The sequence below is a fragment of the Rhamphochromis longiceps genome, linkage group LG17 (assembly GCF_057381845.1).
Source record: "Rhamphochromis longiceps isolate RC_006_pf linkage group LG17, R_longiceps_female_GT1.1, whole genome shotgun sequence".
NCBI classification, from domain to species: domain Eukaryota; kingdom Metazoa; phylum Chordata; class Actinopteri; order Cichliformes; family Cichlidae; genus Rhamphochromis; species Rhamphochromis longiceps.
This window is the reverse complement of record NC_140573.1, coordinates 22,285,937-22,312,611: the sequence shown is the minus strand read 5'-3', so window position 1 is coordinate 22,312,611 and position 26,675 is coordinate 22,285,937. Positions and strand designations below refer to the sequence as shown.

Sequence of the window (26,675 nt, the reverse complement as noted above, 5' to 3'; positions counted from 1 at the left end):
CTCAGAGAAGAGCTCGAGAGGATGTGGAGGGTGAAGGTAACGGTGGTCCCCGTGGTAATCGGAGCACTAGGTGCAGTGACTCCCAAGCTAGGCGAGTGGCTCCAGCAGATCCCGGGAACAACATCGGAGATCTCTGTCCAGAAGAGCGCAGTCCTGGGAACAGCTAAGATACTGCGCAGGCCTCAAGCTCCCAGGCCTCTGGTAGAGGACCCGAGCTTGAAGGATAGACCGCCCGCAGGGGCGTGCTGAGTGTTTTTTTTTTAAATTTTTATATATATATATATATATATATATATATATATATATATATGCAACCATCCAAAGCAACCGACAGTGCACGAAAGAGGGAAGAAGACAGGGTGGAGTGGTTAGCACTGAGACAGACTGACTCCCGTCCTATGGTAGCAACCCTCAACCGGATAAGCAGAAGAGAATGGATGTATGGTTTAGAAGACGGTGGCAGATACAACAAGACAGACAACAAGGCTGAAGTACTTTTCCCAAGTATTCACAGAATTCAGACAGCTCTTATTGTGGCTGCGCTTCAGGGACACTTCACTCAGTTAGAAACTTTCCCAAGAGAAATGAACTATTCAGCTGTGGCTCTAGTTCTGCCTTTCCCTCTTTTCCACTTTCTCTCATTGTGCTTTTCACAAGTCTCTGATTCCTCTTGTGATTTTAGCAGTATGTATTTCATCAGCTTTTAAAGCTAACTTTTCCTTTTATTTTTATTCGGCCTCCCAGAGCCTGCATTTTAGTCCTCTCTTCCCAAAAATAACACTTCTGAATACCATCTATACATACCCACAGTGGTAGCAGCAGGATGCCCGCAGTATGCAGTTTAATAACAGTTCTCGGGTTTTGCTCATTCCTCAGAGAGTAGAGATTTATTTAAACACACTCTTTCCACTTGTTCATTCATCTGAAATTCCCTCCTGGCACAGCCTTGCTGTGTGTGTGTGTATGTTACAATTGCAGCTTTATTGGCACGGTATGAACGAGGCACACATGCATGTGAGGGGAAACCCAGGGACGCTCCACAGCGAAGCCATTCACTGGAGAACTCCACTTAGGTGTGGTTATATTATAACATGCTTATTACAGATGACAACCGTGTGCTTTTTTACGATGTCATGTCTGGACGATTAATGATGAAAATGCTGCCCTTCCTAAAGAGGGTGTTTAAACCATTCTGCTAACTTCCAACTCCATATTTTACAGACATGCAAAGCTACTGCTGTAAAGCTCAAACTCAGTTCATCCTCACCCTTTAAACCAACTCTCTTCTCATTGGCTGCCTCCAATACACAGGTTTGAACAGCAGGTGCGTAGAGGTTCTGTGCACAAGATGTCTGTTTATGCAACATTCCTTCTTGCTTAATACAAAGTGAAGAGTAGATAAGACTGCATGTCAGAAATTTTAGCTCAGACTTTGGCCACGTTTAATAAAAGAAGTCATTTTAAAAGCATATTTATGATAGCAAGTAAACAAGATCATAAAGACTAACGGATGGTGGTTTTTTTTCAGGAGCACCACATCTAGATACTTGTGTACCCTCAAACAATGCAAACTGCCACTAAATTTGTTTTTATTCAGCAGGCTGAATTTGCTTAATACAGTGAAATATAAACAAGAAAGCTCTACTGAGCATGCTCAGCACGAGGATGTCAGATTGAGGACTACATGTTCAGAAGCTGCTGTACATCACAAAGTGTCATGAAGAAGAAATCACTGTCGATGCAGAAGATTAAAGTTTTATTTCAACAGTTCTTTGAGCAACTGAATATTTCTCCAGATATGTAATCCACAATAGCAGATCGTCATGCTTCGCTGAGCCACGTCCCCAAAATCCCACCTGTACCATCAACAGGGTCAAGACAAAGGATCAGGAAAAAAAACCCCAAACAATGCAATATGTCTCTAAATAACAGCTACACAAGCTAAGAAAATTTTATCAAAAAAATACTAATTTTAAAAAGTTACATCAGCAATGAATGTGGCTAAATCTGAAATAAAACTAGACCTATCGCAGACTCTAAACAACAACAAACCCCCCCAACAGATTAATGAATCATTCAGGGCAGTGTCTGATTTGAAGGGCCAAACAAATAACGTTTGCAAAATCCACAAAAATTTTACACAGCAAACTCAGTCCTGCAGAACTGCAACGAGTCACTTTTCAGCTCAGTAACAGGAGCCAGAGACTCAGAAATGGAAGAAACCATCATTTTATAAACCAGTTCACTTTGACCCATTTCTGCCTGATTATAAAGTCTTCCACAAATTTTAGAAGTTTATGGAGAAGTTATTTAGTAACTGATTATTGAATATTGAACCTCATTTATCACTTCATACCACCTGTAAGTTACTGGTATTTGACTTGCAATCAAATTAATTTTCATCAGTCTATGGAAATTACTTATACAGAAAGGCTGATAACAGAAAAGCTTCTGCCACTGACTTCTTCTTTGGAAAACTGCTGTAGCCCCAACAGTGTCTGAGTTTCTGTGTTCATGATCTGTAAGTCACTGAGATGATTTAATAAGTAAAATCCTTCAAATTTCACTTCAAATCAAATTGGTTTCTTCCAGTGGTTGATGGATAACAGGTGGGACCTGACAGAAGTATTCACTATGTAAACTTGTTTAAACATGTCCATGCAGATTGCTGATGGATTCCCATCAATGTCTTCTGCCTTCATGTCTGGACTATCATAAATGTCGAAGTCCTTCAACTCTACAGCTAATGTGAGTACCAAAAATCATAAAAACAGCAGATGATGATGCAATTTTTCTAATATTACTGTAATTGCAATTTTTTTTCAGCCTCCAGCAGTAGATGAAGGTTTGGTGTCCTGAAGGATCTTTCACAGAGCTTAACTGCAGCCTTCTTTTGATTGGTTGGTTTAAACCACACCTCCATCCATCTGTGTTAAAGCTGCGTGATGAGAGTGATTTAACACTTGAGGAGCTGCCTTTGTTATGAGTTTCAGGTTTCTTTAAGACTTTGGATCAGTGCTGCTGAAGCTCAGTGGAAGTAGTACGAACAGCAGTGTTAACATGCCATATACGTTTAAATCTGACACGATCCACGATGAAATCCCTTCTCTTCTAAAAAAATACCTGTAATAAAAATGGTAAAAATATCTAAAGAGGTATCTCCAGCCGGTCTCACTGTGGATGGCCAATAGCAGGAGTCTGTGCAGCAGACCAACATGTAAAGATGGCCTAGGGTCTTTGAGCCAGCCGGCTCTTCCCTTCTTCCTGCTCCATCAGCTTGAAGTGAGTGTAGGACAGGATACCTGCCAGAGTACAGAGGATCCCCAACGCCTGAGTGAGAGACGGGAGGAGAGTAGAAGGTTTGGAAACTGAAAACTGCCTGGTTTGACTCATCAGAGCAGCACAGGAAGACTCACCTGGTTGAGTGAGAGTGGGTCATGGAAGAGCAGGTATCCACCAACCAGTGTGATGCAGAATTTAAAATGACCAAACATGTTATAGCTGTGAACTAGAATCAGGATAACAACATTTATGAATGTCATCTGAAATATTTGTACCAGAAGGACCTTGAGGCAAACCCCTCAGCACTATTCTGAAAAGACCACAACTCTTCCAGAAGTCTCTGAAGACCTCTTCAAGATGTTTAATTGCAATTTGCTTTTTTTTTTTTTACCACTTATCTGGGTCAGAGGTGTAAGGAACGCAATCAATGGAGAAATGTACAGGCCTTTCTCTCTTTTGTGACTTTCTGGAAGGATAACATGTTCAACATGCCTTAAAAACACTAGTTAGATGCCTGAACTACATCAACTGCCTACTTTTGATTTAGATGAGCATTAGGTTAGACAGCTCCTCACAAAATACCAATAAAACCAGAAACCTAAAACCGCCTTAAAAAATTCTTAAAAAAAAAAAAAAGTTCCAAAAACCTGGGTGAGTCCTCAAAACCTAAGAAAAACAGCGAAATGATCAAGAAGACACAAAACCTTTAATATAAAAGTTCTCAACCCTTAAAGAGGTGTTTGGTTTGGAGTTCTTGAATCCCTAAAAAGCTCCTCACAAAGACTTCAAGACGCTGAAACACGAAAACTGACTCAAGGAGGTTTTAAATCTTTCCAAGACATAAACAGGTTCACTGTAAAGAACTTCTTAAACACCATTTTAAGAAGTTCTGCAACCCTTTCAATAAGACTAGAAAGTTTGATACATATGTAGCTCCCAAAGCTGCCAGAGAAAACCAATGTCTCCCCTGAAGGAGATCAGGAACACAAGAAGTCCAAAGAAAGCCTCATATTTGCACAAATTACTTCAGTTTACTTATTTATTAAAGTAAACTCCAACGAGATCCACGACAAACTGAAGCAACCACTGACAAACTGAAGCAACCACTGACATTACAAGACCTCTTCTGGCCCACAAGTGTTTGAGGATACGTAACAGGTGAGGTGTTTCCAATGATCCAGTAGATGGATAGGTTGACCAGGAAAGCCACCACGCCCGAGAACAGCACAGTCATCTAGAAGGAAGAAGAAAGCAGCCAGAAGAAAAGGAAAACACTGTTACCAGCTGCTCCAAATCTCAAACTAAGACTTGGAACATGAGTCAATGTATTAAATTAAACACTTCTATCTATTAATACATATAGCAGTATTTAATAACCAACTGACCAATGTGACTATCAGCAGAACAGACAGGCAGAATAAATGCCCCGCTTTTAATGTCTTTGATAAAATGTGGCAGACTATTACTTGGAAAGTCCCAGACATTAGATCCAATTGCAGATCATGTAGCTGCAGTTGTGTGCGTCTTTTTAAATGGTGTGTTAGTGTGTGTGTCATGTTGAGTCTGACCAGAGCAGGCAAAGACCAGGGTCCAAATATTCCTCCGGATCCAGTCAGCGGCTCAAACAGTGGAACGATGCAGAGCAGGAAGGCTGACGATAGAGGAGCCTAAAAGGACAGTCTGTGCAGTAAAAATCTACAGCCATTGCATTATAACAAGTATAAAATATAAATAACATCCTACTATTACTCCAAAGCTCTCAGCTAATCTGTCTCTGACCTGTAATGTGTCTTTAAGACACATTGCTTAATAGACACTGAAGCTGATTAACGTTTGATTTTACTGCTCTAGTCTACACTGTGTTGGTGAGGTGACAATCGTCAAACAATCTTTTAATTAATACATTTTAAATAATTAATTTTAAAGTTGTCTTTTTTTTTTTAAACAAAAACCTTGAAAACTATGTTAAATACGTGGTACTAAAGATCTAGTGGACAAAGTACTTTTTAATTCCAAGTCCAATTCCAATACCATCATTTGGAACTGAATGGTACAAACAAGCTCTAAACCAAACATCAGCAGATCTAGAGGCAATTTGCAAGTCATTATGAAGAAGCCCTATATGACGGTAACAGGTCCTGAATAATTTATATCAGCAAGTTACAGGACGAGCCATAGGCCAACGTCAAAGCCCCAAATCATCTGAAAGTATCAAAAAGTACCAACATAACTCTAGATGACAACTCGTAACAAGTCCCACATAATTCTGTACCAGCGGGTCCAAGAAAATATCATGAATCCAAATCAAGACACAATTGAGCAACCTGCAAATCAAAAATGAAAATTTTAAGTCTCTAAGAATCCCAAGAAAAGAATAACAAGTCCCAATTCCAGTTTTAATGTAAGGCCAAACATTCCTAGAAATATACTTATTAAAACCTAGGAAATAATCCAAATGAAATGAATAATAGTACAAAAATTAAGCCCAGGGTCTAAAGTCCCTATCCAGTTTGCTGTCCAAAATCAAAAGCCCAGTTGTTCATCAACAAGTCCTGTAATAAATCATTAGCATTACAAGTTTCAAGAAAAGGGAAACAAGTCCAAAATAAAATATTAGCAAGTAAACAAATATTAAAGATCTAATTTCCAACTCCAGTTCCAAAAAAAATGCAAAGAAGTCCTGGGACTAAATCTGAAAGTCTTAGGCCAAATCCCAAATGAAAGGGAACAAAGTCCAAAGCCTTGCATCTTCAGTCTGGTTCCAAGTCGAGACAAGCCAGCGAGTCTCCAATTATGACCCTAAACTAAAGCTACAAACCTCAGGCCCCAATAAAAGGAAATAAATCTAAAATCAAGTCTCTGGTCAAAATAAATAAATAAAATCAACAAGTACAAAAGTCTTGTTGCAAATTCCAAAATAGAGTTCCAAATCAATTCTAACATCTTATAAAATCCACAGACAAAACAATAATAAATAATGACCAACAACTCAAGGCAAGCAAAGTAAGCAGTCCAGTTCTACCCCCATCGCATAATAAGCAGTATTACATAGGAAAACTGATTAGATTATCTAACTCTAGATACTGAGTATTCAGTGATCTCTTACTTGGTTTGAGGCTGGGTCTCACCTGATAGTATAAAAGCTGCATGGAGTTCACCTGGAGCTCATGTTGCTTTGCCCCCACCCACTGAGAGAGAAATGTGGAGAACAGTTAATTACTTTACTTCAGTCTCTGTGGAGTGTTTTGTCAGCATATACATTTACTCACCACTTGGTAAAGTGACGTCACCAGAACTCCAAGAGACGCGAACACAATCCCCAGCAAGTTGAACCGCACATCATAGTACGAGTTCAGTATCACTCCTAATGTTATGGGTACCTGAGGAGAGGGGAACAGATTGTGCTGACATTGTTTCTCACTTACCCCAAAGTGACCCAAACCCCAGTATCCTGTAAGAATCATTCAGATTGGCATGTTTCTACAGCTCTAACAAGCAGATGGGACTTTGCTAACCAGTGTAAGTTTAATCTTGGTGGAGAAGGTCTTCTTGTAGTAGGTGGTCTGGATGAGGATGATGACGGGAGTGGTCATTGCTTTAGCCAACTGGTACGTTCCTATCGAATTGTTCTGTAGGGAAAGGTTGGTAAATACCACGAACCCGCAGAAGCTCAGAGCCAGCCACACGATCCTGCGAATCGGAAGGCTTTTTGGAGCAAAAACATCCATTTTCTGGCAGAAGTAGAGTCCCAGCCAGGTGACCACAAAGTGAACGAGGGTCAGGGTCATGTTGGGGAAGCCATAGTGTACGTAGATCCATTTGTTGATGAAGACGATACAGATGGAGGAGAATAGATTGACCAGCAGGCCAGCAACAATGCTCCTGTTGGCTAAAAAGCTGGCAGCCATGATCTGGGAGGCCTCAGAGTTAAAGTTACTCAGACGGAGCTTTGTTGAACTTAGCTGAGCTGCTCACACTGGCCAAAGAGAGATACGAGTGTTAGAAAGTCTAAAACTAAAAAAAAAAACAGTCAAGACGCTCATGGTACAATACAAGCTACAAGCAAGATAAGTGTTTTTCTATTTTGAGAATCCAACAACTACAATTAAAAAAATCATTAAAAGGTTTAACAAAAGCACTGAATTAACTATATGAAGGTAAATATATTATCATATTTATACATAGACCTCAATTTTTGAGTCTCAGACGTAATTGAGCAAACTAACTTAAATATAGGGATTATTTTTGGTACTTGGATGAAAGTCAGTGATCACCAAATGCTGCATTTACTACTTTGAGATGCTCCGCCATGCCTTTACTTCAGCTCTTGTCAGCTGCTGCTTGTTTTATTGAGTCTTCAGTCACAGAAAGGCTGTTTTATTGGTTTGAGATCAGGTGACTGACTTGTCCAATGAAGAATATCACATTATTATTATTATTTTAGTTTACTTTTGCAGCCTTCTTTAGGTCATTATGAATTTCCACTTTGAAGCTATCTGATCAGTTTTGTGTCATTTGTCTGATTGTGAGGAGCGAGTACAACCCTTTACACTTTGCAATCCATCCTCATGTTTCTGTAAGCAATCACTTCAATAATAAGCATTAATAGTAACCAGTATTTGCACCTTGTTGTAAATCATCTCCATTTCCATTCATGAAGTCATCCCTTAGTTATAGACTTTGACTGTGATACACTTGCCCAAGTCTTTTACTTGGTTAGATGTCATAAAGTTGTTTTTATTATCTGTAGTGGCCTTTTGGGCCTTTGGGTGCTGCTGGGCTGAGCAGTGCGTTTACTTGGTGACTTATGAAGTTTCTGCTCTCTATCATAGATTTATTTGTGTTTTTAGGGTAATAATGGCTAAGCCACGTTAGGCGTCCCAGTGAACAAATAGTTATGGACCTAACTGAATATTAGAGATTAATATTGGTGTTTTTACTCCAATACACTGAAAGCACACAAAAGAAAGTTCCTTAAATTGTAATCCAGTGTCGTAAATAGCATAATAATCGTTAAGCCCTCTCCAAGCCTTCAGACTACCGGAGGGAACATTTTGCCGTTTGTAATGGTTAACGGTTAAAATAACGGAGTTCTGCCTGATGCTCGGTCTTACTTTATGTTTTACTTAAAACCATTAGGTGGAAACCGGTAGAGCTACTCAAGTTCACAGCTCCACTCACATCTAAAACGATACGTAGTATATATATTAAAAAAAAAAAAAAAAAAAAAGACTTATCCGCTTCTCTGTCTGTCTGCCAGGCACTGAATAAAGTTTACCTCGGGTCATCTTTCCATTTGCCTCCCTGCTTCTCCTCCGTCTCGCCTTGCTGCCGCCAAACAAACCCCGGAGAGGTACCGGTCTTCCCCGGCGTTCGAAGCTCCTCTCCCGGCCTCTGCAGTGCCCAAATCCCCGCTGCTGTGCCGGAGGAATGTCTTCCCTGCTCTTCCGCAGATCGTAACACAGCCGTGACTTCTAGCAGCAGGAGAAGAAAAAAAAACACCCAGTGAGTGAATATGTTCCTGCTTCCTCCCAGTTTAACACCGTTTACCGTTTGTGTCTATCAAGCAACAGCGGCTGCTAACGGACCGGAGGGAAGAGGAGCGCAGAGGTGGTCTATGTGGCAGATGTCTCCCTCCATAGAGAAACTAAGCCGGGTGCAGAATTTGCAGAATGCCACAATGAAGGGTTTTCCAGCATGTTTAAGTCCGTGCCAAAGCATCTCAGTCTGATTTAAGTCCAAACTGACTGGGCCACACAAAGAACCTAAAGGGCAGCAGCCCCAGACATTCACACTACCACTATGTTTGACTGTTAGTATGATGGTCTTTTTATGAAATGTGGTGTTAGTTTTATGTGAGGTGTAACAGGACTTAAACCTTCTAAAAGTATATTTTTCCCAAAACATTCTGTGGACTTTGGGATCATCAAGATGTGTTTTGGCTAACATGAGACTAGCCTTTGGCCTGTCTTTGGTCAGTGGTTTTCTCCTTGGAACTCGCCATTTTTGCCCAGCTGTTTTCTTATTGTTGAATCATAAACTCTCAACTTAACTGGGGAAGGTGAGGTCTGCAGTTCTTTAGATGTTGTTCAGGGGCTTTTGTGACCTCCTGGATGAGTCATTGATGGGCTCTTGGAAGATTTTTTGGTTGACAACTCCTGGGAATTTTCACTACTGTTGCAAGTTTTGTGGATAATAGATGTCACTGTGGTTCACTGGAGTCCCAAAGACTTGGAAATATCTTTGTAACCTTTTCTACACTGATCGATGTCAGTGACTTTGGTTCTTATTCATTTCTTTATATCGTGGCATTATGTGTTGCTTTGAGATCTTTTAGCTTACATCAGACAGGTTCTCTTTTAGTGATTCAATAGATTTGGACGTAATCAGATTTAGATTTTTTTTTCTATGATTAATAAAATACTTAAGTTTACAAAAAAAACAGTGGAAACATATACAAGGCTGGATGCAATCTAATTACAACTCGTGGGGGCAGCAGTGTGAATTAAGAGACGCAGTCTGCTGAAAATTGAAAAGATGTAGAAGAAGCAGCCCCGTTAAACCTCGTGAAGCGGGAACTGACAACTCACCGCTATGGACTGGTAAAAACATTATTTTTAAGCGTTATTCAGCAGTTATACACATTTTACTCTTATGTATGGTTAGTTGGGCATGTGTCTGGTGATTACAGACCATTGGCCTTTTATTTAGTCCACGAGTGTGCTAAATTCAGGGACTTCAACTTTGCTAGCTAACGTTAACAATGCTAACAGCGCTAATGCTGCCGTTCACAGTGAGTGGCGATGCTAACCGGCTAAATGCTCTGGTTTTGGTACAGTTGACAGTCGGTAACAAGAGCTGCTTTCTAGGGTGAATAAAATAAGAACTAGTGGTTTAGTAGAGCTGTTAGCAGCCAGTATTTTGGAAGAACTACTGCAATTAGGGAAGTATTACGTAAAGATAGATTTACGAGGTTATAACTGAACTACGTTAAGTGTTATAAAGATTGCAGTATGTTGTTGTTTTATGAGTACTAACTTTTGATATGCTCTCGGCTATATATATCGTGGCAAAATTGTTTGCTGTAGTTGTTTTATTTACATTGCATGGGTTCACACAGAACTGTGACGCTTCTTGTTAGTTTAGGCACAGTTAAAGCCAGTGACTAAAATTGTTTTTTAAAGAGAACCGTCGGGAAGTGCCACGGCTTTTTGTGTTGAACCTAACAGTAACCTTTGACAAGTGATTAGAAAATTAAATTGTCTTTTGTCTTCTTTTGACTGCTTCTAGTAATTTAAAGATTTACATATAATGTCAAGAACAAGGTTGATGTCCAGAGCTGTGGCAGCTACAGAGAGATAAAGATGATGAGCCATACCATGAAGCTCTGGGGAAAGAGATGCTGAAGCTAAGAAGTGAGGTGATTAAAAAGCAAGAAGCAATATGGCTTCACGAAAGGGCAGGTTTACAGGATCTTAGTGAGACCTGCCAAAATGTATGGTTTGGAGACGGTGGCACTGAAAAAATAGGTTGTCAAGCTGAAGTGACCAGGATGGACAGGATTAGATACAAGGACAGCTCGGGCTGAGATGGTTTGAACATGTGCAGAGGAGGGATGGTGCATATATTCGACAAAGGATGTTGAAGATGGTCTCTGGAGATTCACGGATGGTGTAAAGGTGGACTTGGAGAGGAGAAGTTTTGGGAAAGGATGACGGGTAGGGAGATGATCTAATATCGCAACCCCTAAAGAGAGCAGAGAAAGAAAAAAAGATGTAAATTCAGTGATGTAAAAGCCTCTGAACTGCACATACATTAATATGTTTATAATTCTCTAGGTAAGGTGCTTTCTTGTGCTTCATCTTGTCCTTCAGGGCTCAGAGTGAGCTGCCGTCTCCGGTGGTTCGAGACGACGAGGTAACGGTTGCTGCCCGCAGGAGGAGGAAGAAAGTGGCCTGTATCCTGCTGCAGAAAGACTTTAACCTGATTCCTGTCCAGCCCCTACACCAACCCACTCAACCCAGCAGCTGCTGATGGGTCTTTTAATAAAGGGGAAAGGTGGAAATGTAGCTGCAAGCTTTATGGTACATTCACCTTTCTAAAATGGGAACAGGAACCTGTAACCCTACGATTTAAACTGTGATTTGTCCCGTCTTGTCCATTTTAGATGGTGGAGTCTCAGAATTGGAGGGCTTTATAACCTAGTTCAATCAATGTTGGTTGGTTTGGAGTGCTTCATTTGGTGGAGCTTCCACACAAATGCATAAACACAGTCCAGGTGGGACATGGTGTATGGGTTGGATTATAAATGAGCTCCCGTTGGTGTGTTATTGTATGGTGCAGAAATTGTTGTGATTATTGAGTCATGGTTAAGATCTGTAGTATGAAGCAAGTGCAACAAATCCTAAAATCCCAGCAAGAGATTCTGGGTATCATGATGACGATTATCAGCAATCTTTCTTGATCGTTTTTTTTTTTTTTTTTTTTTTAAATTTAAAAAAAAAAGTGGATTTTTTTAAAATTTCACCTTTCTAATGCAATAAACCGACTGATTGCCGCCTGCATCTGTGTTTAATATGGTGGCATAAGTAGACTGGAAGTGCTTAATTTATCTGGGGTTTTGTTGTGTGGAGCTGTTTGCTACAGTGTTCATTGATAAAGTAGAAGCTGCTTGTTTTCCTGACTGTTGCTGTCAGTCCCATCACCCGGTAGCGGCAGCCCTGTCATTTCCACAGTGACACCAGCCCGGCCCCTGCTCAGGAACACACCTGCTTCACTCTTCAGACAGGCGGGTAAGACACACACTCACTCTCACTCTACAGGTATCAGAGGCATTTATATTTGACTAAATCTCCACTCTCTTCTCATTCATCTGTTTGTCTCAGTTACTCCCAGAGTTCCAGATGTTTCATCCATTTTGGCCCCAGGAGGCCGAACGCCTCGATACACACACACGCCCAGAAACGCACTCAGCAGTCTGGTAAGACACACACACTTCTCTATTGATGTATATATATTTTGTTAAATAAATGAAAACGTGAGTTCTTTGCACTTCCACTGTTTTCCATGACACAAAGAATGGTGTCTTTGTGTCAGTGATGTCGCAAACTTTCTTTAATGTGAAAATACAGACAGCAGAAAAAACATATTGATTAGTGTGGGTTTTGTTTAGGTAGTTAAGTTGTGATTGGTGGAAATGCTGTCGTCACTAACCCAAACAGGCCAGCTGCTGACCAGTTAGCTTGCTCAGATACTCCAGACCTTCAGTGTATCAGTTTTGTCAAACTCTGCTTGAACTTAATGATGTATTACTTACAATCATATTTATGTTGAACTCATTGCCAACTCCATAATGATGCTCTGTGTGTGTAGAATCTGGACGACAGTGATTGGACTAACAGCATGTACACGTCGCCTGTTTCGGGTCTGGAGAACACGAGTTTCTTCAGAGAAGATATGGGGAACCTCAGCTCAGCTCTCCTAAAGGAGGATGACCCAGGAGAGGCTGGTGAGCAAATCACCTGAGCATGCCCAGTTACTCTGCAGGTGTCTTGTTGTTCCCGCTAACGCTCCGGTTTTTGCTCCTTTAAGCCGCTGCCAGTCTTTTCCCAGAGTTCCTCGGGGCTTTTCTGAAACACTCTTCCTCTGCCGTGTTTGAGCTGCTGGATGATTATCAGGCGCTCTGCCAGGATAAGGTAGGCGAGTTTGCTTGATGTGGTGTGAAAGCTGTGCTGTGCTAATTTTAAATGCTCTCTTGTCCTCCGTCACATGCCTTAAGGTGGATGTGCTGCAGTCTGTGGTGCTCAGAGCGGGTCAGAATAGTAAAACAGCTGGCGTCCGTTGGCTGCTGCAGCAGGAGAACTGCACCTGGAGGCTCATCACCTCGCTCTACAGGTACCTAATTCACTGATTCACTTTCTGTAACTAATTGGCTGTCTGCTCAACTTTCAACAATCAAATGTGTTCATGTAGAGATCGGGTCCAGTTGGCGCTGGAGGATGACCTCATGACAGACATGGTTGTGAGTAACGTATTCTGGATTGTTTTTGGCCTCTTTTAAAACTACAGAGCTCTAGCTTCAGTAAACAACACAATCACAGCAGGAATCTGAGTCTTCTGGAAGCTGCAATGATTACCTGTTTGTGTTTGTAGGTGCCCAGCGAGAGCGAGAAGGTTGTAGTGGAGCAGCTTTTCCAGAGAGATGCCGTCATACGACAGAGCCAGGTAGCTAACACACGCACAAAAGAAAGAGTTACAGTGATGAGGGTTTGCAGGTTGTCTAGAATAGAATAGAATAATCCTTTAATTGTCCCACAAGGGGAAATTTGGGTGTAACAGCAGCAAGAAAGACACATATACAAACAAGACACAGAACAGAAACCTACACAATTTATATCAAGGACAATGGTTACCAAAAACAGAGTACTGTACCGTTATTAAATTAAATAAATTTAAATGAAATTAAGAGGCAAACTCTGGTTAAAGTGTGAATCGATTGATAAAATAGTGCAAGTTACAGCGCTGATGTAAACCTCTGTTTGCTGGGAGCAGTTTTGATTGTACAGTTTGAGAGCTGCAGGGAGGAAGGACCTGCGGAAACGCTCCTTCGTGCATTGAGCATGCAGCAGTCTGTCACTGAAGGAGATCTGCAGTTCAGCAACATTTACATGCACGGGGTGGGAGACTCTGTCCATCACAGAAGTTATTTTGGCCAGAGTCCTTTTGTCTCCCACTACCTGCACTGGGTCCAGGTGCATCCCAGAACAGAGCTGGCCTTCTTAATGCGTTTATCCAACCTCTTCCTCTCAGCTGCTGATAAACTGATGCTCCAATATACAAAACTAAAAAATGACAGATGCCACCACAGAGTGATAGGTCTTTAAAAGCACTCCCTGGACTCCAAATGACCTCAGCAGGTAGAGTCTGCTCTGACCCTTCCTGTAAAGAGCATCAGTGTTGTGGCTCCAGTCTAGTTTATTATTCAAATGAACACCCAGGTACCTATACGAGTCCACTATGTCAATGTCCACTCCCTGGATGTTCACCGGTGTTAGTGTGGTGGGGCTGCGTCTGTGTCTGTTCTACAGGGCAGATTTAATCATGGATTAGCTGCAATAGGGTTACATGATTTCTGTCTTTTTGTTAGATTTTTAACAGTAAATCATTCAAAGATGAAAATGGTGAGTTAACTTGGGTCCTTCTGGATCCGGCCTGCACCATTAATGAGTTTATCTCAACTCTCGGGACTTGTGTAGCTTATTGATCTCAACCCGACCATCCTGTGCTCCTGTACAAAACTAAAGTGAACCTGTACCACATGAAATTAAAGCTGTGTACTTACATTTCCATTGTAGCAACACCAAGTCTTTAGGATCTTTAGTATTGGTGGTTGTGGTTTACTTTATTTGTTTTAATTCATAAGAAGCCCTTTCCCACGAGTACCTGCTCGGCTCAGCTCAAATCTTGGTTTTTAGGGTTTTCCATTAGGTGGTATTACCTGGTACTGGGTAGTGGTGTGTGTGTGTGTGTGTTGTTGTTTTTTTTTTTTTTTAGTAACCTACTCAGCCGGTGTTCCAGCTGAGCCGAGTCGATCCAGAAATGTGACGTCAAGAGTAGGGCTGGGCGATATGACCCAAAATTCATATCTCGATATTTTTTTTTTTTTAAAGTTTAAAGTTAAGAGCAAAAAGAGATTTATAGTCACACTGTGTCCCAGATGTCACACGGGCACTTTTATTTACATACAGCGTAGATGTACATGAAGAAATTACTCAAAAATAAATTATCAGCATTTATTAAATAATCATGGTCCATAAATAAAGGAAAACAATCTTGTTTTTGTGCATAACAAAAAGCTCACAATTGTGCAGTCAAAATGTAAACTAATAGACGCTGAGCGTAATAACAAAGACAGATTTCACAGCTGCACCACGTCTCTGAACAGGTACCATTTGTGGTCCTTATACACACACAGTACGTATCACTCCGCGAGGCTCCTCCTCGGTAGCCGTAAATCCTCCGACAATCTATCAAGCGGTGCAGCTCCGTAGCTTAGCAAAGTCATATTAAAACATTTTTGACAGATTGCTGAGCGCTGTGTACCACATAAAATCGGTTCGCGGTCAGTAAGCACAACCAGAATTCATACATAAGGCGCACTGTCGATTTTGAGAAAATGAATGGATTTTAGGCCGTGCAGCCCCTCTGGGCTGCATGTCGTTAGCGCGGTTAGCTCGCTAACACGTTGACACCGTCCAGCCCCACGCACGGGGCGATCCGAGTTAACTCGCTATTTCCGCTTTCATCTTGTCATTGCCTGCAGGTGAAGCTATGGGGGAGGGGGAGTTGTGTTCAGTGAAGGAGAGGCGAGGCCGAGTAACGTTGCGTAGAGACAAAAGTGGACGAAAGAGAGGCAAACCTGCGGCTCCATAAGTATAATTATAACGTAACATAGACTATATCGATATAAACGATATTGTCACATCTTGTATCTCGTATGAAAATATATTGATATTTTTTAAAAAACTCGATATATCGCCCAGCCCTAGTCAAGAGACTGAATGCCACTAATCGGACAGTCAGTGTCGTCATGGTTTTGTGAATGAAGAAGCGTGGAAATTTTGGTAAAGTCTTTTGATCTTGATGGTATCTGGACTCTATATTTCCTGTGATCTAATGAGCTGATTGTAAGGCTAATTGTTTCCCTGGTGGTTGCTGTGTTGCAGCTGGTTGTTGATTGGCTGGAGAGCATTGCCAAGGATCAGATTGGAGATTTCTCTGATAACATCGAATACTACGCCAAAAATGTGTGCTGGTGAGCCCCTTTGTTTATTTATGAAAGCATAAAGCCCACATTGTTATGTGCATTAAAGTCTTCGGTGGGGTATTTGTGTTTTAGGGAGAATACTCTCCATGCACTGAAGATGAGAAGGAAGAGCGGCACCACCTTCACAGTCCCTCTGGTCACTGAGCTGGTGAGGCCTGTTACTGCAAACATAATCACATAATTTCTTTGTCCCCTATGTTTCTGAATGTGTTCATAACGTTTGTGTGTTTAGGACCCAGATGCCCCCCTCCGGCAGCAGCGCCCCCTGGCTGATCTGGACAGAGAGGACGACGCCCGGCTGCTGAAGAACCTGTTCACACTGATTAGAGCGGGGATGACCGAGGAGGTGAAGAGACATTGAGACGCACAGCAGGGGATAGAGGGGCATCAATAAACGAATGTTTTTATTAAAGTTCACCTTCCAGACAAATTCAACTTAGTGCTATATAAGACTGAAACCAGTCTTGAAACTCATTGCTATCCGGAGTGGGAACCGTAGTCTCAGGTTCACGCTCTAATTCTCATCCCAGCCTCTTCAGTCAGGGTAACAAAAAATCAAAACACACTCAGTGTTTTCTTTAAAAGCTGAAACAAGTCAAGCTTTTAGTTGTGTTTCTCTCTGCTATGATCCAGAAAATATATAAGCTCTGAAGGATTTCCACCAGGAAAGCTGTAAAGCCCGGTGGCTTCAGGGTAATCAGAGGCAGATAATTTAATAGTGCACTTTATTGGTGTCGTGCTGGTGCTTTGGGAGATCCTCCATGATGTCTCAGGTAAGATTATCCTATCTCTTAGGTGCACCATAAGGACAGGAAAGCTGAGAGGAGCTTGGAGCACATAATGAAAAGTTTTGATGGTCTCTGGTGGATGCTGTGAAGTTTCATTTGCTGTTCATTTCTTCAGCGGTTTGTCTTTGTGTTTTTTCAGGCTCAACGGTTGTGCAAACGCTGTGGTCAGGCCTGGAGAGCAGCAACTCTGGAAGGCTGGAAACTCTACCATGACCCCAACATGACCTCAGGTACTGTCTAGAGATGGCACGATACCACTTTTTTATGTCCGATACCGATATCATGAATTTTGATATCTGCCGATACCGATATGAATCCGATATAGTGTGTTTTTTAATCAATAAAACTGTTTTTTAATATCTTGCTGCATTTTGTATAAGTTCATAGTCAAGTTTAAATAAACAACAGCACTAAAGCTATTCTGTTATACCTGTGTGTAAAAAGTACACTGCGCCCAAAATATTTCATAGTTCAGCAACACTGATCAATCTAATAAACTTAAACCTGCTCCATCCTTCCTATTCTGGTATTTTAAAGAGTACTTAGCAGAAATATTAAGCAACCTAACTAATAGGGTTGCAAACTACCAGCAAAAAAAAATAAAAAATAGGGAACCACCCTCCACCCTCCACTTTGTGATGCTTAATCGATGTAATCAACTTTAATTTGATGCAGTGTGAAAAAAAAAAAATGCACAGAAATAAATTATTTTTTCAAGAATAATTAAATAGATTCAACATCTTTCTTCAACAGAATTGCAGACTGCACAGATGGTACTTTCCCAAAGGAAAAAGTACTATAGCTTACTAGGGTATATTAGACTTAACAGTTACTATATACAGTAATGGACTTCTATACATTTTACATCAGATTAAAACTTTGGGTGTAAGATTCAGATAATTATTTATTAAAAGCTAGACATTTTAAATGAGAATAAGAAAGAAAAGTATGTCTTTGTGCCCCCTTTTCCCTGTTAATGCCCTATCGGCCCCCTTGGCTAAACTTTGCTAAATCCGCCCCTGCACAGTTACCAGCCGTCAGCTGCGTAGAAAAAGATCCTGGTGTAGAAAGTAATATTAAATGAATTCTAACAACAGCTGATCAAGCTTAAACGTGCTGCTGTTGTTCAGCCGCTGGTTTCCTCTTTCTGGTGCAAAGTGGGCCAAAAACAAACAAGAGAGACGGAGTCGCGACAGAAAAGCCGATCAGCTGATCATTAAGCAGTTTCATGAAGTAGCGGCAGGAGAGAGAGAGAGAGAGAGAGAGGCACTTGCTCCATATATCAGTTGTTAAGCTTAACGTGGGAATGCTTTACAAACATTCAGAGAGGAACTTACACACTTGCTTTACTTCTCTCTGGGATAACTTCCTCGGAGATGAAATGCTGGTTTGGTAGCGAGACTACAAATACACACAGCCGCTGTATCACGTGACCACACTGCTCCGACGTGCTACGGTTATGAGACGAGTTACGCCATGTCGCAAGTTTTGTGAGGTGCTTTTTTGATATTTAATGGATCGGATTACATTTTTTATTTCTCGCCGATATCCGATCCAGTAATTTAGGTCAGTATCGGACCGATACTGATACGTAATATCGGATCGGTCCATCTCTAGTACTGTCTGGCCCCAAAGTAACGAGCACAAGGAGTGATGTTACTTAAGTTTAAATATCTGTGCTCAGCCATCCAAAGCAACGAGAGAAATTCTGTAAGAAATCTGAGCCTTTCTGTTTTTCAACATAATGACACAGAAATGCTGCTGTATGAAAGAGCGGAATCTGTCAGCATGACAGAGATTAATTGGGAATAATCTGTAAGGAAAAACAATGTAAAATTACTATTTGAAGTTCAGGAAGCTTATTCCCCAGACTGACCTGTATGCATAAAGCAGAAATCTTGTAATTCACAGAAATAGCCCTTTTTGCCCCTCGGCTCTGAAAGGCTGATGGGGTGGTGACATCACCCTGCTGAGTGAGTGCAACAACTCGAGAACGAAGTGATATAGAGCTCAAATTAATAGGGGCTTCTACCAAAAATCTCAGACTGGTTTGAATCTCAGTGACCTTGACTTCAAGGTCAAAGGTCCAGTTTTTTAAAAATCTTCTAAATGTGATAACTGAGGAGCAAGGTGACCTAGGAGTTTAAAATTGATGATAACAGGGGTGTCTACTAGGAGGCTGACAGGGTGTGTGTGTGTGTGTGTGTGTGTGTGTGTGTGTGTGTGTGTACAAGTTGTTTAAAAAAAAAAAATCTGTGGTAGATGGTGAAATAACATCTTTCTGTCTTTATGCCATTTAGTTATTTACCTATTGCTTAATAACTTTGGTGTAGTGTGAATGGCCATTGGGGAGGTCTGAAGAAACTTAAATTTGACACACCTGCTTTAATTGGAGAAAAGAAGAGGAACCACCATGATAATTACAATTCCTGAAGCCTGGGCTTGCTGCTCACAGTGATCATTAACTGTATCCATGTTTAATATGTACATCCACCATTGTAACAGCATTTATGACAAGAAATAAGGAAACGCAACAGGACCCTAATTAAAGGAATTTCTGGGACTTTTCCCACCTTTTTAAATACAAAGTATACCTGTACGATCCTTCTCTGAATGACTGTCTATTTGTCCTCTTCTCTCTGCAGGTGGTATCGAGTTGCAGCCAGTTGAAGGAAACCCACAAAGAGGGATATGGAAGGCCTGCTGCTGGAGAATGGCCGAGGAGGTACGTCATGCATTACCAAATGTGTGAGAAATAAGAAGGCTGAGCTTGTGTTCAGTCAAGCTTGAAAATGAGAAGAATAAAGCAAAATAAAATGTGTGTTTTAGGAGCAGTTAAACAGATATGAGAGGGCGATCTATGCCAGCCTGAGTGGGAACCTCAAACCGGTAATATAACCAGTTTCTGTGTTAATCAGAAATCAGCAGCTCAGAGTCACCTCTGTGTTTACGGTCAGTCGAATCTTAGATAATGGCAGACCTGACTGTGTGTGTGTGTTTGCGTGTTAGCTGCTGGCAGTGTGCGAATCGTGGGAGGACTGCGTGTGGGCGTATTTCCGAGTGATGGTAGACTCACTGGTTGAGAAGGATCTCATGTCTTCGGGTATGGCTCATCATGAGGTGGAGACGTTACCACGGGAGTACCTGGAGGCCAAGTACGACACACACAGAATAAAAAAAATAAAAAAATAAAATAAAAAAAAACTGCTTCGTCTCTGATCTACTGCCTCCTCTTGCAGCTGGACCATGGAGAAAGTGTTTGAGGAGCTTCAAGCATCTGAGTCGAAGGTAAAACCGGTTCTAACTGAATGTGATTGGTGGGACATATTGAAATTGCACAGCACAGTAAACCAGTGTTTGTTTGTTTGTTTGTTTATTTTTCTGTGCGCAGAGGGTGCTGGAGGAGACGAGAGAGCATTATCATGTCATCCAGAAGTTTGTCATCCTGGGGGACCTGGATGGTAAGACCAGCTCTGACCCGATGGGTCGCATCAAACATGTAAGCTCCAGTTTCTCATGAACCCCTTTGTTTGTGTCTCATTCAGGCCTGTTGGAGGAGTTTTCCGATTGGCTAACTGCATCTAAACCCCTCCCCTCGCACCTGCTGCGCTTCATGACTCACCTTGTGCTGTTCTTCCGCTCCTTGGGTTTGGCACTAAAGGTAAAATTCACGTTAAAGGTTCTTACTGGTCATTTTATGAGAAATTTTTCGCTTTAGCCTGTATTTAATTTATAGATACTGAGAGCTGATTGGATCTGATGTAATGTAACTTTAACCTCACTTTTAAATAGGGCTGCTCGATTATGGCAAAAATGATAATCACGATTATTTTCACTGAAATTGAGATCACGATTATTTGACGATATTTATTTAACCCTTTAAGACCTACTATAGAACCAAGTCCACCAGAGCTTATATTATTTTTTTACATGCTGTAGTGCCATTTGTGGGAGCATTTCAAGTTGCTATACATCAATACAACTGTTATAGCCCATATTTTAATAATATGTATGCATTAAGTCCATAGTAATTACATAAATTGCAAAAAAGTGCAATAAACTACAAAAAAAATTGAAAATTGCTTTTGTTTTGTTTACATATATTTCTACTTGGAGAAATTTACGAGGTTTATCCCTCAAAACTTTAAATACAATAAAGTTGTAAAAAATAGTTTCCCACCACAGGAAATTTATTTTGAGTGTCTTCATAGTTTTATTTTGGAGATACAGCAATTTTTATACACTGCAGGAAAAACAAAAAACAATCCTATGATGCAAATTTGCAAAGAAAACAGCACGTGCATCATTTCACTGTGGGAAGTGTTAGGAACAGCTGATAGGAACGGCAAAGCGTGTTTCTGGAATATTATGTTTTTGTTCCTGCAAGCGCTTTTTATGCAATTTTTGCAAAGCTATATGTGGAACGAAACCGTGACCGAGGACAAGCTGATGGCATCAGATGTAAGTACAACTCCTCCGGTTTCATATGCAAAACAAATTATTGCGCTAGCTTACACGGTTCAGGTTCTACAGGGATTTAAAAATAGTTACGCAAAACGGAGCGTGCTGCTCTGACCGGCTTTAAAGGGTTAACAATGACTTTTAAAAAATTATATAAAATAGTGTGCAACACCACTGAAGTTTTTTTTTTTTTTTTTTTTAAACTCTCTTTTCAACCAACGGCAGTCACTCTCCAAATAACTTCTGCTTAGCTTTCCGAGCTTCCCTCGGGTCCTCTTAATCAGCGGTCTCCAACCTTTTTTGCGCCACGGACCGGTTTATGCCCGACAATATTTTCACGGACCGGCCTTTAAGGTGTCGCGGATAAATTAGGGAGGGGCTAATAATCGGCTCAGTCATTTTTAATGATCGTTGAAAGCCCAGATCGTAATCGTGATTAAAATTCGATTAACTGAGCAGCCCTACTTTTAAATGTATCTTTCAGCTTCTTGCCTAAAGTAAAGAAGACAGAGCTGACAAACTCTCAAAGAATAAATAATTAATCAACAAAACTGCAAACAGTGAATCACTTTTTCATTTTTGGTCATGTTTCCAGCCCTTTTTTCTTTTTTTTTTTTTTTTTTTTTTTTTTTTTTTTAAATACAAATTTTGAGTGTAAAGAATTGAGCTGATTGGGTGTGAGGAACACTGTGGAGTCCAACAAATGGGCTTTATGTTTTGTTTTGTTTTTTTATAACCCCCCAAATTCCTCAAACTCTCCCCAAATCCTAAAAAATTCAGGATACAAATCTGGAGCCGCAGCAGAACTTCAATACCAGCTCATGTGAATGAGGCGTTCACATCGAGGATAATCAGTTTGTTTACGGGTTCACATTTTTAAATGTCGTGTTCCCGCCTCTCGCCTCTAGGAGGAGGTGTGCATTGATGTGGTGAAGGCGTACGTCTCCCTTCTGATCCAAGATCAGCAGACAGACCTTGTGGCAAGCTACGTCGGCCAGCTTCCCGCCGACCTTGCAATCTCTCAATATGCTGCGTTCCTGGAGACCGTCACCCAGCCGGAACTCCGCCCCCGCTGCCTGCAGCTCGCCATTGAAGCTGGTGAGACAGACACACACTGAGGTCAGTAAGAGCAGACCCTTTATCACTGAAAGAAAACTGACCATGTGTGTGCATAGGTCTGGATGTTTCTGCCGTAACCAAGCTGGTGGTGGAGACTGTGAGAGAGACAGACGACACAGAGTTCACGCACCATAGCCAGACGCTGGAGACGGGAACTACGAAGGTAACGACCAAAGTGTTCACTTTGGATTTAATTTCTCTTATGAGGTCATTCCAGTAATTTGTCTAAATTATAACAAATGTAACTTTGCACACGTGTGGGAATATATTAGGGCAGTGTTTCCTAAAGTAGGGGGAGCGCAGAGCCATTGCATAGGGGGGGCAGTATAAATTTAAAACAAAAAGAATGCTTGGACACGGCTAGCATAATGGACAGGGTTTTGATGGGGCTTCCACACAAATGCAAAGCAGAAGATGAACGAACCTTTGCCACATATGTTTCCAAACCAACTTCCTTTCAAGCCAAAGACTAGAAAATATGGTGACGCATAGCTTGCCTTTGGCTTCACCTGCACCTGCATTTGTTTCCCCTGCTTTGGGAGCATGCACTGGGCTGTCCAAATCACGGACAAACAGTATCCCACATTCTTGATTTTTAGTTCACAAACACTTCTTATAATGAAATTTTGGCGATGTTATCTCTTTATACAGGAAAGTTACAGTGGGATACAAATAATATCAGGCTGATCCTGCCACAATTTGTTCCCCCGGTTAAAATAACAAACAGTATCCCACAGCTGTTTGTTTTTAAACCCATTTTGCACAGAGACATTTTTTGAAAAATGTATTGATAGTAGTGTTGAATAGTATTACACAGTAAAAAAACAAAAAAAAATCAACAAACAACTGTACTTAAAGTAATTACACCATAATGATGGTTTTTTTTTTTGTTATGTGTGTGGTTGGAGGATGTGCTTGTGTCGGGGATTTTCTTGTGTATATTTAAAAAAGAAAAAAAAGGGGGGGGGGGCTAGCAAAAAGTTTAAGAACCACCGTATTAAGCCATGTGTCACAACTTTGGTTTAAACCTTTAAAAACTACATAAAATTTTTATATGTGGAACATCTTAAAGGTAAACTGCCTTATTTAGCAGAGGTATGCAGAATGTTCCAGTGTTGGTGAAATGTGTGGAAACGGGAAAAGATATTTAGGGCCACTTGCACAATTAAATTCAGCAGCCATCACGCACCATGTCTGGAGAGTGTGTGGTTTGACTGTTATGAGAGCTTCACGCTCTTGCAGGTAATTCTGCTCTTGGATCTGAATCCTTCCCGCTCGACTCGACTGAGTTTTACCTGCGAGAGAGTGACTCTGCAATGAATACCTGCACCCTTGAAATTATTTAATTTGCTAAGGTTTTTTTTTTTTTTTTTTTTTCTTGCATCGAACTTCTGACATAAATATTATTCCATATACACAAGTCTGCTGAGTCATTGATGTGCCGTATCTCCACTTTTCAGAATTAGAATACTTACATAATTCCCTTTAGGGATTATGTATTTTATGGCAGTTTGTTTGGAGCTGGCCTATATCAAACACAAGCAGAAACAATAGTATGAAGTTCAGAGAGATAACAGGAGAAATTCACACAGCTGCAACAACGTCTGTTTCCGTTTGACGAGTCTGAATGATGTTTTCTGTTCAAGCACGTCTTGATCAGACCAGTTAATTTAGGGTCCATATGAACAGTGATCTTCTAATCCAAGTGTTCATCAGGCTGAAGATGTTTTGTTCATGTAAACATGGCTGCAGTGATGTTGTGCTCTGATAGGAGGACCAAAGGAAGATTGATGTCATTGATTGGCTCCTGTATGACCCTGCCCACCGAGCTGAGTCCCTGAAGCAGTCAAATGCCATCATGAGGAATTTTTTGGGTACTTTTTTCTTTTAGCTGTTTATTTATTGATGGTTTTGTTTGTTCCAATTAAATTGCGATTTAGTGGTCAGCTGACTTCCTTCGTCTGTCGTGCCTTAGCTCTGCAGAAACATGACGCAGCCAAGGCGGTGTTCTCTAAAGTCCCGGAAGACTCGATGAGGGAGATCTGCTCCCAGTGGTCAGGAATCAGTCAGACCACGCCGCTTCCTGCTGAGGACGAGAATGCCATCAGAGAGCACCTGTGCATCAGAGCCTATCTGGTCTGTTAGCAACACCTCTCTTCATGTTGTTTTTATAACCCAGTTCACTGAGATGTATTGGACTGAATGTGTGCTTTGATGGTCCTGCAGGAGGCCCACGAGGCGTTCACTGACTGGTTCAGACACAGCAGTTCAGCCCCACAGAAGCCGGCACCGGCACCCGAGGCCAAATTCACTGAGAGGGTAGCCAATGAGATGAGGGAAAAGGAGTACCAGGTATTTTTTTTTTCATTTATTTTTTATTTAGTTATGGCATCAGTGTTTAAAAATAAAAACTTTACCACTGCAGATGTTCCACATGTGCATTGTCTGGTTTTTCAGGCCTCACTGTCTGCCTGGTCCTGCCGTCTGGATGCTTTGACGGAAGATGTGAAAGAGAGAATCTACAATGTTCTGCTGTTCGTGGACGGAGGCTGGATGGTCGACAACAGACAGGTTACTGCTTAAATCACCACACACAAACTCTAAAAGATTAATTGAGGAGCATCAGCTACATTCATAACATGACCATGTGGTAATTTAATATTTGGTTGGTTGTGTTTTCAGGATTCGGAGCCAGACTCAGAGCGCAGCCACCAAATGGCAGCTTTGCGCTCTCTGTGTCTTCCACGCCTTAGCTTGCTGCTGCTCAGCGTGCTGCAGAGCTCCTCGAGACACCAGGAGGCGCTGCGGCTCGCTGACATCATCTCATCTGACCAGCACTGCCTCTACCAGGTAACTGAAGCCTGCATGAACTTCCGACTGTTAACTTATGTTTTCTTTGTCAGGGTATTACTCCAGGAAGCAGGTTTAGCTATCAACTGAGTTTGTTAATCCTGAGTTGAAAGGAAACTTTTTTTTGTTCCAGAAAGAGAGTTGACTTCAACTCTGAGTCAATTACCATGGGAGCAGACAGGTTTTCTTCAGCAGGATCTTTTTCTCTGACTCCACCCCTCCTGCTACACCTGAACCGCCTGACTGACACTCAGTTTTATTTTCTCATTCATGAAGTCGCTGTCCAAGCCCAGAACAAGGCCATCAGATGATTTTACAAGCACTGGAATCCCATGGAGATGTGTTTAACATGCACACTTTTATAATCATTCGTCAGTATATGTGGACAGAGACATTATTGGACAGTGATGCCGCTTTCAGATTGTCTGTGCCTCTAAAATATTTACATGACTGAGAAACAAACAGATCTGTGCAAAGCTACAGATCACACTGATCAGTGATCTCAATGATCAGTCATTGATCGTGTTGTACTTAGTCAGTGATGGAAAAATGTCTCACAGCTGACTAACTGGAAAACGAGGCAATGTGGGATTTACAAATTTATGCCTAAGGCGCATTTACCGGAGTGTGCCAGTATTCTTACTTGTATTTATTTAGTTTTGTCCCTCTTGGGTTACAGCTGATTATTTACATTTAAAATCAAAAATAAAATTAGGATTCCATCTTCAGCTGATGAAAATTAAAGTGGGGTAAATATGGGGTAATATTCAATATTCCTCTAAAACGACCCGTTGCCATGGTGAATCGTGGTATTGGAGGTCCATTTATGATGAAGATTTTCTTTCCCTACTTACGGACAGACTTAACTTGGGGTGAACATACTCGGAGTTGATAGATCATATTCACATCAGCTGTACTGGAACGTGAAACTCAAGTTTGTAGAAATTCCTGGTTTCTGTTTCTTTGTTTTAACTCTTTGTTCCTCTTTGCTTGCTCTCAGGTGTTTTCTAAGGAGGAGCTGAGGAGGTTTCTGCAGAAACTGAGGGAGTCGTCTCTCGCTCTGTTGGACCGAGGAGTCGACCCGCTGGGCTACGAACTGCAGCCATGAACGAAGAAACACACACACATAGCAGTGTTTAAAGCGCTGCTGATTTTTGTTTTGTTTTTCGATTGTCTGTTTTTTGCAAAATAAAAAAAATAAAAGCCTGTTTCCTGTAGTGCCTTGTGTATTTTAATTAGAAGCAGTAGTACACGAGAGCTGCCACAGGTGCCAATTTGGGTTTTAAAATTAATATATGTACATATAAACAAATTCTTTATTTAAAAACTATACAGTTATTTATGTTAGA

At 41.1% G+C, this 26,675-nt stretch overlaps 2 protein-coding genes across 2 annotated transcripts; one reads left to right on the top strand and one right to left on the bottom strand.

Moving 5' to 3' along the window:
• Positions 1 to 1,739: 1,739 nt before the first annotated feature.
• Positions 1,740 to 8,859, bottom strand: slc35e3 (solute carrier family 35 member E3). The gene is made up of 8 exons (XM_085386287.1): positions 8,561 to 8,859; positions 6,798 to 7,258; positions 6,552 to 6,662; positions 6,411 to 6,470; positions 4,851 to 4,949; positions 4,434 to 4,516; positions 3,417 to 3,501; positions 1,740 to 3,330 (listed from the first exon to the last, which is right to left on the bottom strand). The coding sequence occupies exons 2-8, from the start codon at positions 7,188 to 7,190 to the stop codon at positions 3,229 to 3,231; spliced, it is 933 nt and encodes a 310-aa protein (XP_085242413.1). The 5' UTR covers positions 7,191 to 7,258; positions 8,561 to 8,859; the 3' UTR covers positions 1,740 to 3,228.
• An 890-nt stretch (positions 8,860 to 9,749) lies between these two features.
• Positions 9,750 to 26,533, top strand: nup107 (nucleoporin 107). Its single transcript, XM_085386260.1, has 27 exons — positions 9,750 to 9,884; positions 11,157 to 11,239; positions 11,979 to 12,074; positions 12,168 to 12,262; positions 12,655 to 12,790; positions 12,874 to 12,977; positions 13,061 to 13,176; positions 13,255 to 13,303; positions 13,435 to 13,506; positions 16,008 to 16,096; positions 16,181 to 16,256; positions 16,341 to 16,454; positions 17,036 to 17,126; positions 19,542 to 19,621; positions 19,726 to 19,785; positions 19,906 to 20,051; positions 20,136 to 20,184; positions 20,288 to 20,357; positions 20,442 to 20,557; positions 22,266 to 22,455; positions 22,533 to 22,639; positions 24,248 to 24,350; positions 24,452 to 24,612; positions 24,703 to 24,828; positions 24,934 to 25,047; positions 25,159 to 25,326; positions 26,327 to 26,533. Exons 1-27 carry the CDS (start codon positions 9,877 to 9,879, stop codon positions 26,432 to 26,434), a joined length of 2,727 nt encoding a protein of 908 aa, XP_085242386.1. The 5' UTR covers positions 9,750 to 9,876; the 3' UTR covers positions 26,435 to 26,533.
• The last annotated feature ends 142 nt before the right edge of the window (positions 26,534 to 26,675 follow it).